This window comes from Schistocerca cancellata, chromosome 4, assembly GCF_023864275.1.
Source record: "Schistocerca cancellata isolate TAMUIC-IGC-003103 chromosome 4, iqSchCanc2.1, whole genome shotgun sequence".
NCBI classification, from domain to species: domain Eukaryota; kingdom Metazoa; phylum Arthropoda; class Insecta; order Orthoptera; family Acrididae; genus Schistocerca; species Schistocerca cancellata.
In genome coordinates, this window is record NC_064629.1 from 417,977,871 (window position 1) to 417,992,333 (window position 14,463).

The 14,463-nt window shown below is 40.5% G+C and overlaps 1 protein-coding gene across 4 annotated transcripts in view; it reads right to left on the reverse strand.

Annotated features, from left to right (window-relative positions):
- The window catches only part of LOC126184042 (uncharacterized), a 253,052-nt gene that overhangs the window by 58,483 nt on the left and 180,106 nt on the right, over positions 1 to 14,463 (reverse strand). For 2 of the 4 annotated variants that reach the window (XM_049926402.1, XM_049926400.1), the window contains exon 3: positions 5,121 to 5,425. In XM_049926402.1, coding sequence (XP_049782359.1) covers positions 5,121 to 5,425 — 305 coding nt within the window. Of the gene's footprint in view, positions 1 to 5,120; positions 5,429 to 14,463 lie in introns of all 4 variants that reach the window. The other 2 variants (XM_049926401.1, XM_049926399.1) reach the window with 1 other exon arrangement.

The window sequence follows — 14,463 nt, forward strand, 5'->3', positions numbered from 1 at the left end:
AAGTGCTGTGCAGCTATGGGTGATATGTGTGGAGTGCTGAAGTGTGCTCCTTTCCCTGTACTGGGTAGGCAGATATCATTTGATAAGAGGAACTTCTCCACAACTCAAGCCCTAGGACAAATAGACGTAGAGTCCCACAGAATATAATGCACATTACGATCCCTGAGGAAGAGAAAGTGGATAGGTGAGATCATGTATGAAGTCCTCAGGAACTTCATTATCCACACATTCATGAGGTACCAGGTCAGGGAGTACAAAGTTATTCTTAATGGTGTGTAAGCCTGAAAGCTTACTGCTCAAAGGTGGCTGGTGAGGGTAACAGGTAAAGAATGGTGTGTATTGTGGATGAATACTGCTCTCTCACCGTACGTATAATCCTTATAGTGGATGGGGTAACCTTTCAATACATGACTGAAAGTTTGAAACACATCTCACGTATGCATAGGCTCAGGTTTAGTGCAAGGTTTCTTTGTATTTTGTCTGATCTGGATGTGGATTTTGCCTTTTTTGTTGGTGAAGCAGGTTGTTTGGAAAATGTTCAACTACTTTGTGCATCTTCCTTTGTGACCAAGAATTTTCTCTGGTGATTACCTACAGAATTTACATGGAGTTCTAACACTGAACAAGATGAATCTGTTCAATGTCTATCTTTCACACATATGCCATATGTTGCCTTGTCATTTCACCTTTGAGAAGTGACAACATCTCTAGCATTTATGGCACTACATTGGACTGGGCACCTTCAGTTGAATAAATCTGGACTTAACATGCTCTGGAGGGATAAGCAAACTGAATGTAAGGATAAAAATGGCAATCTATGGCATCTCACAATTCACTCTCCTTAACATGTTTCTAGTTTCTGTTATGCCTTCCATTTCCCATCCTTTCCATGGTTCAGTGATGTCCATGTCCAAATTATAACATACTTACTGAAGTCAAAAGAATTGTGCTTTTCCACTGCAATGGCATAATGACCAAAATTCTTAACAGTCCAGAGGTGTGGTCACTTGGTGACACACAATAGTTACAACCAAAAGCATTTTGCTGCACAGCTGTTTGACAGCTTTTACAATTTCAACAATACTTTCCAAAGTTTTGTTGATGTACAAGGGGGATTACATTCTCAAAAGACTCCTCTTCTCTCTTTATCACAATGAAGATTTTTTGACACTATCATGCCCTGTCACAATGATCAAGGTTTTATTTTGATAATGTAACACTGGAAATCCTATTCTGTCAAGTCTTCTTTCTTGTTTGCATATTAGTTATCTCTCTAACAGCCCACCAGTACCACTGAAACATTTATTTTTGTGTTTATGAGGATCTAAATGTATTATAATGAACAGTTAGGTACCTGTACACTACACCCATGCACAGCCAACTTACCTGCCTAAGCCTTATACAACTGGGGTGTGGAAGGTTTCCTGGCCAATGTCCATTAATAACTGTTTTGCCTACACAGCCACTGACGTGCAGCAAAACTTAAGGCTGAGGTGTTTTTTGGGGTTTGTATCATTCTCACAAATTGGATAGTTACAAAAAGCCCCTCACTTTCTGAAACACACATTATTCCATCATCACACCCTATAGAGTTCACTGTAACACATTCAGAGTTTGCAATGACAGACAACCTGCAGCACTGACCAGCCCACAGGTTGGGAACAACAGGTTCAGTATTACTGTGACTGGAGTTTGAAAGATCTGATTCAATGAACCCACTGAGGCTGTGCTGACCACCATGAGGCTGTCAACAGCAGGTCACCTAGCATGGATGGAAGTCAACGATGAGGAAATGGGCAAGTGGAGATGGCACTACAAATAATCAAATCCAGCAAGTAACCCAGAGAGTGAAGGTGATGTTAATGCTCGTGTATTAGCAGCTCTGTAAAACGCTCGAGTTCCAATTCCATGCTGTTTGGCACAGGTTTTCAAAGTTTCTGGGTCAAGATACCAGAGATATGATGGTACCTGGTCATCACAGACTGAGCTTCTGAGGGAGTAGTAAAAAGACAGTCAGAAATTAAATTACAGCAGCAAGGAAAGGAAAGTAACACCTGGCAGCCTGTAAGTGCAAGATCCTATTTTTAGGTGTAGCTGCACAAGTATGTATGACAAATATTTTCATTAACGTTAAAACCAGTCATGTATACATTGTAAACTGATTCATTCCACATCATTTCAACAAAAGAATCATTCAAATGATCTTTCAATTTGTAAGTAATTGGCTAGCAAATGCTTGGGATGCTGTATCTGCCGCACACGCACACCCCCGCGCCCACGCCCACGCCCACGCCCACCCGCACGCCCTCCCCCCCCCCCCCCCCCCCCCCCACACACACACACACACATACGCAAAGAGTTTTAAGCCACCTCTTGGCTGACATAATAGCATTATAAGTAGCAGTATCTATCATCAAATATAAGGTACTTAAGACTGGAGTAGGGTAAGATCAATTACATGAAAGTGAAGATCAATGAGGTGCAGGATTCAAAGCAACAGTTAGTCGCCTATGGTCAACCTAGGTGCAAGATTAGCTCTATGTACCCTCACACAACTCCCTATTGCAGTCTAGTCACAGGTATTTCTGATGCGAACAAATGTATGACCAGATGAGAAAATACGAATACCATATAACAGCTGTGCTGCAATTTGTGTGCTGTGTTATAAAGTGATAAAAACTAATCTGCTCTGTGGCCAGTCATAAATTCTGCTGAACATGCTGCACACAATATCAATGACTTCAACAGCTTCTTTAGTACCTGTGCCATTTTGGTCATCTACCCCAGCACTAGATCCACTGAACACTGCAAATAGGCATTGCCCCTTCAAACATGTTCCTTTCTTACGATACACCTATAGTCCCCAATTCACTGCAAGTCCAAGTTTTTTTACATCCATAACTGGGAAAGCCAATGCAATGGGCTTCGACACCATATCCAACATCATGGGACATTGTTGTCCAAAATTCCAGACACATCCAAAAGGAAGCGTACTGAAGCCTCATCATGCACACACCCCACGATTCAACTGACAGGGGAACATTATGTAATAGAAAAGACAGTGTATCTCCCAGTAAGGTGAAGTATACTGATCCAGTCAGTTGTAGATGGTCACTTGTAACGCCATACTGTACACTGAATCTGATGATGATGATGATGTTTGGTTTGTGGGGCGCTCAACTGCACGGTTATCAGTGCCCGTACAATTACCCAATCTTTGCTCAGTCCAATTTCGCCAGTTTCCTGGATGATGATGAAATAATGAGGACAACACAAACACCCAGTCATCTCGAGGCAGGTGAAAATCCCTGACCCCGCCGGGAATCGAACCCGGGACCCCGTGCTCGGGAAGCGCGAACGCTACCGCGAGACCACGAGCGGCGGACAACACTGAATCTGAACCACTGAATCTGAACCAGCACTAACTCACTAACTGATGATTAGTGGTAGCCACACTGTAGGGTAAGTTATGATGCAATCTTGTCCCAATAAGGCCTCATCAGTGAACAAAATGGATGACATGTACAATAGTACATAATCGGCCACAGACATAATTCTGCCTGTGGCGGTCCCTTATAGCCTTTGCATGTGTTACAGGTACTAGACATAAATAAGAAGAGATGGATTCAAAGGCATGTGACTGACATTCATTTCATGGCCTACTTTTTTGTGATCACATTGATTTATTGACTTATGAACAATACAACAAAACACACACACACACACACACACACACACACACACACACACAGAGAGAGCAGTTACTGACCCATCAGTGTTCTGCACGAGTCAGTACAAATGAAGCAGTACCAAACAAAAATCCAGTGTTTCCTTGGTTCTGTGTCATAAGACATACAAGCAGCTGGCTTCACAAAATTCTGATTTTTCATGACACTAAACCAATGCTCTATCTCAATGAGTTACAATAGATGCATGTTTTATGTTTTTTCAACAATCTTTTCAGGGTGTACATTTTTATTTAGTGAGTAACTATAGCCAAAATGCACACTATTTTTGGAAGATTTAGTCTTGTATGCTGGCTGACATTTTGGTCGATGTTAAATGTTTGTTTATGTCTGTTTTCTGCCCTATTCCAAACAGCAGTATATGGTCACTGCAGCATGTGTTAGTTCGTCAGATGAGATAGTCAGTTACTGGTAGTGAAGAAAACAAAATAATTTTACTGAATGATGTGTTTAGCATCTTCTGCTCACATCTGACACAATGAAAAAGGTATACTGCACAGGAATATCTACTGTACATACAGACATAACATTTAGTGGAAAAAGTTTCTAACGTGATTTGTGACTGCAGCTCAATTTTTGATCAATGAGGTATTTAACACTCAGATTTCTCTAGCTTTCTATTACTAGATTTTTTCCTCCTGCTCTGTATCTTTGCATGAACCAAGCTTCACTTTTGTTTGATAAAACCCAAGGGGAACAAATTATGACAATAAAATCAGTTCTCAACCACTGACTTGCATATGTTTTGGAGAGAAATATTTCACATTAAAATTAATTATGGCAGGTTACATAATAATGAACACAATAAATTATTCCTCTAGACAAAAGAAAGAAGGCAGGAAAGGATGATTAGAGTTCTCAACAATACCATTAGTTATGTGGCACAAGCTCAGATTATGCAAGGAAGGGAAGGAAAACAGCCATGCCTTTTTCAAACGAGCCATTTGCCTTAGGGAAATCATGGAAAACCTAAACCAGGATGGCTACACAGGGACTTGAACCACTGTCTCCTGAATGCGAGTTCACTGCGCTAACCACTGCGCAACCTCAATCAGTTCCTGTAATCAGTTATACCAATGGATTTAATGTACAGCACAATACTTCTAGTAGTATAACTAGAACTTTTTTATATCACAATTTTGTACACACCAAGATACTCTGTGCAAATGATGTAAAGTTGTACAGAAAAATCTGTTTTATACATAAAAGGGTAGCATTACAAAACCTGGAGATTTTACATTTTATGTTACAGGCTCTGGAAAATAAAAAGATATTGTAAATAAGATGATCTGATACAAGAGAGATACTCAGTCAGTGATCAAATTAATACAAACAAACAAATATATAAGATAAAATGTTATAAACAGAGAGTACCTGTGTCTCACACTGAGCGTGTCAAGCCGCAAACGAAGCTCTTCCTCTCCATCCCTGAGCAGCTTCTCAGCCTCTCTCTTCGTGTCCTCCTCCTTGTCCTTTTCTGAGGCAGCTGAGCTGGATCGTGATTGTGTCTGTTGGCGACCACGAAGAGAACGCCGTGCCCATCGTCTGCGCATGGGGGACCCCAGGAGTTCTGCCTCTCCATGGATGTGCAAAGCACTGAGATTCTCTGTAGATCGGCTGGCCAGAATGTGTCGTACATCCACTGGACTGAGAATGCGTGGAGAGCTCCATGGTGAGCACTGCTCCATTATGAATGAGACAAGTATGGTTAAGTAAGTCACTTTCAGAACATATTAAGCAAAAAAGTTTGCAATGATAACTTCAAATTAAAAATACATGGTATCAGGTTATACACTACACACAGGAAAAAAAAATCTGAAACATATATTAACAAGATTGTGACAATCTTTGACATTAAAAACAAAACCATGCTTAAAAATTCGATAAAAGGTGAATGTTACATTATAAATAAGAAAACTTAACTACCATATGATGTCCATGTGTCATAAACAACTATGACAAAGAATCTGGGCACCATACACTTATCACTCTCAATTGAGCAGCTTGCTTTTAAATAACACAGTACATGAATGGTTTATCAGGAAATTTTCAAGTAGCATATAGAACCCATTTATAGGACTGTAACTTATGCTAGTAGAATAACTGACAGTTTCAGTTTGTGGTTATGTTTTCAAAGAAAGATGAAAGTATTTCTAGGATGAAACTCTAACATTGCAGCTACAACAGTATCACACTCATGTGTGTTTATCACTCCTCATTATCTATTTAGTGAGAAACTTCTTATACACTCATGTTCAAGAATAACAAAACACCTTGAATGACTAGAGATAGGATGTTCATATTCACAGGACATGTGCACTAATATGTTCTGCAGAAATGGTTAGCATTTTAACCACGTCAGCCCACGGGTTCCAGGTAAAGACTGATATCACGGCACAACACCACATACTGGTAACATGTGCCTGCGGCTCTCCTTGTCACTATAAACCAAAGTTTTATTACGGCATGGGTTACGTGTGCATAATCCACTTCTCCACCTACCTTTGACGAATGTGCAGAAGCATGCTAGACGACAGTGGTATATGGAACAATGTCACTGGGGGGACAGGAACGACAACATACAGTGTTTTTGGATGAACCAAGGTTTGTTTGTTCGAAAGTGATCGTCACATTTTGGATCACCACAGACAGGGGGAGGTGGCATCACAGTGACTACATTCGTACAAGACACACAGCACAAATTCAGGGCCTTATGGTGTGGGTGCAACCAGAAATCACAGTTGGTGCATGTCCAGAGCACTGTGATTACAGTGACCTATGTGAATGACATCCTGTGACCTGTAGCCATACCCTTTCTACAGAATGCCCTAGAAGTCATTTTTCAGCAAAAGAATGCATGACTTCCACATTCACAAAATTTTTACTTGTGTCATACTTTTTTGTGTCACAGAAGAGAATTCTAAGATCTACTGGGAATTGAATGCTTAGAATTTTTGATTACCAATTTGACACTTAACTGATTCTATTAGTGTATCTAAAACTTTAACATAACACTAATAGTCATCTCCAAAAAGAACCAGGACATCAGTAGAATAACTGAAGAAATTTTAAAGCAACAGGCAATCCACACTCCCACACAGAACAGTACAAAGTCACAAAGGGGAGCAAGTTCAAAAAGAGTAATGTACCTCCTTAATAGGCTTTTAAAAGTACACAGCACTTTAAAAATCAGAAGGCAATGAAGAAACAAAAGAGTCAACAATTCTTAATAAAGTAAAATAAATGAAAGATTGTAGTCATCAACACAGATCTGCAAGTACTCTAGAATAAATATAAAAATGTGGAATTATGACGTCCATTGTTTTTCTAAGAAAACAGATCTTGACTCTACTGATGGTCAATCATTAAACATAATGATTTTCCTGTTTTTCAATACACTTCCAATGAAATCCACACAACCAAAATCCGCCCTGTACAATTGAGATACCGTTTAGGCAAATTTACTCATGTCATCAAATATTTCGTCAAGAATCATGTTGTTGTGATCTAATAAGTAGTCTGTCCCTATACAGGAGCAAAAAGTTTGCTAATTTTATTTTCAAATATTATAATATTCATAATAAAAAAAATGTCATTCTATGTAAAGTAGACACTAAAGATAGTAGACCTAATATTAGTTATGCATCCACCTTAAAGTATCAAATTGTTCCCTGACCCTTCATACAAGCTGCTATTCTCTCTTGTGTAGACTACAAGTTTCTGGAAGAAGCAGATAGTTTGACCAGAGATCGAGCATGCAGTTCAAGACTTGTGACAGTTCCAAGTGGTCTAACGGATCTCTGCATTTTGAGGAGCACTGCTTCCACAGCCTTCCTGAAAATTTTAAATGAAGTCATTCCGCTTTAGGCTGTTAAAATATTATTTACTGCAATTGAAACTTCAACAAATGGTCATTGTCGAGCATAGTGAAATGTTGGGACCCCTCAAAAACACAAAGTTGTGAGATGCTGGAACATAATACCTAGAAGTGTAAAATCAAATACATCTACCACATCTGCTACATGAGATTTTGACTTAAGTGTTTCTTGTGGATGTTGTTTTTATCATCCTGTCTGCTGTTTGCCATTATTCTGTCAGCATTGTGATGTATGCTCACATGGTGTATGAAACAGTGAATAGATTTAAACCACCACATATATTTGCTCTTACCCTGCTGGGAATTATGTTCCAGCACATCACAACTTTACATTGTTGAGTGGGTCACATCATCTCACAATGCTTGACAATGATCATGTATCAAAATTGCAATCACTATAAATAATATTTTAATAGCTGAAAGTGGATTGACTTCATTAAAAACAATCAACACTGCTGAGTCCACCATAATAACGCAACCTTACAAGCAGGAAACAGTGGGGGATTTTTATATGCCACTCTGCTTCAGATGTTATTTACAGTGACTTCATTCAGAAACCAGTTTAAAGTGTACATGATACCTTCCTATATCAAATTCAGCCTTGCAGCAAAATTAATTTGTGATAAGTCATGCTAGATTTCTGTGAACCCAATCCTTTATGATCTCTAATAAGTGTGAGAAAGGATCAATTAACAGAGTGAACTCCTTTCCTTAGTGCATATCCTCTAACATGCATTTTCCCTTCATGGTTACATTTAGATTGCACACAATTTTGCACACATCACACAAGACAAGGGATGAAATCTAAACTTTCTGTGCATTGACTCTGTCCAGACTGCAATGCCACCTAAAGATGACTGAACAATATTTGTAACACAGAAGTTATAATTTATTTTCTTTCATGTGCTTGCTTGTCCATAAGTAAAAGATGCATGAACTCTATATGAAGGTTAGTCATAAAATTTCAATTACTACTGAAGAGTTGATTAATTAATCAAGACACACAATGGAAAATCTAGGATGGAATAATGACAATATTATGAAAAGGACAGATTGCAACAACAGAAATGTTGCAGCTGTGTCAAGTGAATCCAGATGACATCTTCAGCCATCTTGATTGGCCTGACAAAGCTGTAACAGTTCCATTGTTGATTTGCCATCCAGTAGACTGATGTCATTTAGGACTCTTTCCATTTTATCAGTGAAAACTGGCACTTGAAGTCAATGAACTCATTTTCAAGAGTAGTGGGCTTCAGGAAACATCGCACCATATTGATTTAGATTTTAGCAGATTCTATAATTCTCTCAGGAAAATACCAGAATGGCCATTCAAAAAGGCTTGGCCTATTTGAACCCAGTTCTTGCCCAATCAAATCTTCTGTTCTGTCTCTCAAGCTCGTAACATCTGAACAATTTTAAACTTTGATCTTCCTTTTCCTTTTCATGGATTACAATGCTCCTCCCACACAGTTCAGTTGATGAAAGACTTTTCAAGATGAGGATGTTACCCAATGGCACCTGGCCTCAACTTATGTGAATTTGAATGTTTTATGAATAAACATGCAGAGAGTCCCACTATTTATTGATTAAATAACTGGAGATCATACATGGAAACAGTGACAGCTATGAAGTAGGCTATTTAGGAATATCTGCCCAAGGACGTTTAGGGTAGAGCAACCACACGAAACTAGTTGTAGAAAAGGCAGATGCCAGACAAAGTAACACACGAAAATAGTAGTTGGTTTGCCTGATTCCTAAGCACTGTAGCCCCTATTGGAACCTATGCAGGTTGAATTAATACAGAATTGTTCACATAAATTTTGTGAAAATAATTTTGAATTCGGCAGAAGATTCATCAATAAGTGCCAATCAAACTACACGTGAAATGCACACTATGAAGAATACAATGCAGAGAGAGAGTGCTAGAATATCAAAAACAATTCATGCAAACTTGGAACAAATGATTTTGAACCCAGCTTTCAGCTTTGACAATGGGTTATGTTGTAATACACTGACAGAAAAAAAAAAACTCAACATCAAAAAATAATTAATGTAAAGTAATTAAATTTTGGGAATATATTTGTCTAGGTAACATATTTAAGTGATTAACATTGCAAGATCACATGTTAATGTAATCACAAGATAAGCAATTCATCATCACCATCTTGGACAGTTTCCAGCCACTGGCTGGGTCTGTCGGGAACACAAGCCTCTCCATCGTGTTCTGTCTTTCCATCATTCCCCCTCTTCCACCTTCGTCCAGTTCTCTCCTCTTCTCATCACACATTCCTTCACTCCCTTCACCCATCTATCCCTTGGTCTTCCTCTGGGCCTCTTCCCCTCCAGTTGCAGATCAAAAATCCTCTTTGGGATTCTTCCCTCATCCATTCTCTTCATGTCTCCATACCACTGCAGTCTTGATTTTTCTATCCTGTCCTGTACTGGTTCCTCCTTTAGTCTTTCCCTCACATACACATTTCGCAATCTGTCTCGTCTTGTTACACCCAACCTGCTCCTCTGGAACTTCATTTCACTAGCCTGTATTCTACTTTTGTCGCTTTCGTGCATTACCCATGTCTCACTTCCGTATGCCAATATGGGGACAAAGTAGGTTCGGTATATAATCCCCTTGGATTTCTGTGGCAACTCCTTGCTCCAAATAAACCCCCTAATGCATTTGTAGAACTGCCCTGCTTTTCTGCACCCTTCATTTATTTCCATTGCGTTTCCCCCCTTACTTTCAATCACGCTTCCCAGGTGCTTGAAGTTCTCTACCACTTGTAGTTTTTCCCCTCCACAAGTTATATCCACATTTGGCCTATTCTTCTTCCTTGTTGTGACGATTATTTCACTTTTCTTTGCAGAGAAATGCGTTCCATATTGTGCTGCCGTTGCCTCCCATGCATCTAACTGCTCTTGCACCTCCTTCTCGCAATTTCCCCATAACATCAGGTCATCGGCAAAAAGCACTGCTTTCATTTTATGATCTCCAATTGCATCTGATACTTGCTGTAGGATTTCATCCATAACAATAATAAACAATAAAGGCGAAAGTGCACTTCCCTGTCGCAGCCCATTTTCCAGCTTGAACCATGCAGTACGTTCCCTCCCCACTTTCACACAACTCTCACTTCGCTCATACATTTTTCTGACTTTTCGTGTTATCTCTTCATCTATCCCTTTTGCGTTCAGCACATCCCAGAGCTTGTCCCTACAGATACTGTCATACGCCTTCTCAATATCCAAAAAGGCCATGATTAAGTCCTTCTCGTACTCATAGTGCCTCTCCTGCAGTTGCCTTACCGCAAATATGAGGTCTGTTGTTGATCTTCCCGGTCTGAAACCGTACTGCTCCTCTTGCAGTCTATTTTCAATACTGCTTCTTATTCTCTTCTCCAGGATCTTTTCATAGATTTTTCCACAGTGACATAGCAGGGTGATTCCTCTGTAGTTCTCACATTTCCTTTTATCCCCTTTCTTGAAGATCGGGACTATAATTCCTTTCTTCCAAACCTCAGGAATTCTGTTCTCCTTCCACACCACCCTCAGCACTCTGTATAGCCACTGGGTTCCTACTTCTCCTGCTGCTCATATCATACCCACTGTTACTTCGTCCCAACCTGGTGCCTTGCCCCCTTTCATCCTCTTTATGGCTTCTTCCACTTCATTCCAAGTTAGTTCATCAATTTCCCCACTATTGTAATCGTCTGCTGCCTTAGGCTCTCCATCGCTGTTAGTTACCCGCTTGGCGGCATTCAACAGATCTTCAAAGTACTCCTTCCAAATCTTTTTGAGCTCATGCATTTCCTCCACAACTCTTCCATTATTATCCATGATCCTCAGGCACTCGCTTCTGTCATTCCTCTTATTTCTTACCATGGTGTAAAGTACTTTTTTGTTCCCTTCACTGTCCTCTTATAACATTCTTGTCCATTTTTCCAACCACTTCTTCTTCTCTGCCCTTACTATGGTCTGTGCCGCTTCCTTGCTTTCCTTATATTTTACCCTAGCTTCCTCTGTTCGGGTCTGGAACCATTCTCTGAAGGCTTTGTTCTTTCGAAGTACTGCCTCTTTACATATGTTGTTCCACCATGGGGTTTCCCTACTTCTCCTCTTTGTGCTAGTTCTTCCACACACAGTCTCAGCTGCCTCAACTAGAGCCCTCTTAAAATCTCCCCATTCTTCTTCCACTGTTCTCTGATCATCCTTTGGCAGCTTCTTCCTGATCAGTGTCTGGTACTGGGTCCTCCGTTCATCCTCTTTCAGCATCCATGTCTTCAACCTTTTCTCCTGTATTTCTGTTGCCCTTGCCTTGCAATTGCAAATGTAAAATGCTGGTCACTAACAAACACTGTAATCGGCAGAATGTTAAATGTAAGCATGCACATGTGCATGCACTGTGTTATACGGGTGCCAAATATCAGTTTGTGGGATGGAGTTCCAGGCTTGTTTCACTTGGTCGGTCAACACAGGGATGGTTAATGTTGTTTGTGAATAACACTGGAGTTGTCATCAATGATGACCCATATGTTTGATTGGAGAAAGATCTGACGATCAAGCAGGCCAAGGCAACATGTCGACACTCTGAAGAGCATGTTGGGTTCTAACAGTGATAGGTAGGCAAGCGTTATGCTGTTGGAAGGCAGCCCCTGGAATGCTGTTGGTTGGTTGGTTTTGGAGAGACGACCAAACAGCGGGGTCATTGGTACCATGATATAGGATGTTGGAAATCAAGGGAAGAACAACACAAACAGCACAGTCTGTGGAATACTATTCATGAATGGTGGGACAACAGGACAAATCACCAGACTGCCATACAAATTTGCAGTCAGTATGCTTGAGATAACCATGAAAGTACACTTGCTGTCATAGGAAATCATATCCTTACAATAATTCCAAGTCTAGGTCCAGTGTATCTAGCAAGCAGACAGGTTGGGTGCTGGTCTTCAACTAGGCATCACTGTGGTGCCACCAACTGCTGCTAAAATTGCTGTGCAGATGCTGTACGATACATCAGACCCATACACTGAACACGACGGTCTTTCCACTTGGTAGTGCCACATAGCTGTCTGAAGCCCAGTCTTCTTGAGATTGTACATTCCTGTGACCACTGCAGCCAGCAATCATGTACAGTGGCTTCATCCCTGCCAAGTCTTTCTGCAGTATCACAGAAGCAACCTCTGGCTTCTCGTAGCCCTATTACATGACCTTGTTCAAACTCAGTGAGATGTTGATAATGGCGTCTTTGTTGCCTTAAAGGCATTCTTGACTAAATCAACTCATCACGTCCAACCTCAAAGGTGAATAAATCAACTCATCAAGTCCAATCTCAAAGATAACTAACACTCATGACTGTTAGAGAGTGTATATAAAGCGAACCTGATTTTAATCCTCATAGTGGCGCTACTAGCGCCAAATCTGAATGGACATCATCTTTCAGATGTAGAAAAAATCACCTACCAGCTTTCACTGATGTCGCAGAACTCCTTGGTGTTCCGAATTTTTCTCTGTCAGTATAATGCATTGAGACAGGTGGTCATCACTTCACACAGTTTTCTTAGGTTAAGTTGTTGCTGTAGAGAGTGCCAGTTATTTACATGAATAGAAAACTACATATTCATTTCTGACCATTAATTTTTTTATTTATTTATTTAGTAATTCATAGTACTTCATCTGGGATCCTCTATGATCTGCATAATTTTATCTTACTAGACTGGGACACCCACAGTTCCTTTGGGGGGGGGGGGGGGGGGATGGGAAAATCCGCATTGGTGCCTTCAGTGAAATTTGTCAGCTGCTGCAGCTGTTTTCCTTTAATAGTTTCTGTAAGTGGCTCGCTTTTTTCAACAAGTTTTCATCATTTGAAACGGCTTCTATATGATGCACCAAGGTCATCAGATGAGAACATTTCTGTGATGGGTGATGGTAGCTGGCAGCGTGCAGATAACGGGCAGTATGTGTGAGTTTCCGGTAAACACTGGGGCTGAGACACCCATTTACTTTTGGGCAGATGAGAACGACAGGGAATGGCAAGACAGCGTCTGTCTCTACCTCCACGTCAATTTAATGTTGTTCATGTGGTCAAACTACTCTCCCTAGTTTTCACGTCCATAAGGCCACACAACAAATGTGCCGACACGATGATGAAAGTTACTAGACATTGCATTAGCCGTGTTTATGAATTCCATTAAGAGGTTGGCAATAACTAGACTTATTTGACTTCCCACTGTGACACCTTTTCTCTGGTTGAAATATTCTCCACCATTCAACAGAAAAAAGTTTCATGACATAAATCCTCAAAAGTGCAGTCGAAGAACTGGGAGAGAAGATCTATTATGGAATCTTTGATGGCAATGTGTATGAATATTGAAAGCCAATCAAAGAGGACCATCATATCTCCTTATCTACAGTGCTCAAATTTAATTCGGCTCATGATGTCCATCATATTCTTGATGTAGTGCACACAGTGACCAACATATGTAGAAAGAAAGCTGGCCAGATGTTTCGCGAGTCAGTAACCCAGCGATGCAATGGTGGTCACAATGAGCTGTAGAGTTATTCCCTTCGTATGAACTTTTGGAAGGAAGGAAGATTGGGTTTAACGTCCCATCGACATTTCTGTCACTAGAAACGGAGCATAACCTCGGATCGTGTCAAGGATGGGGGAGGAAATCGGCAGTGCCCTTTCTAAGAAACCATCCCGGCATTTGCCTGGAGCGATTTAGGGAAATCACACGAGAAACGTAAATCTGTATGGCCAGACGCGGGTTTGAACAGTCGTCCTCCTGAATGCGAGTCCAGTGTGCTAACCACTGCGTCACCTAGCTCGGTGTATGAACT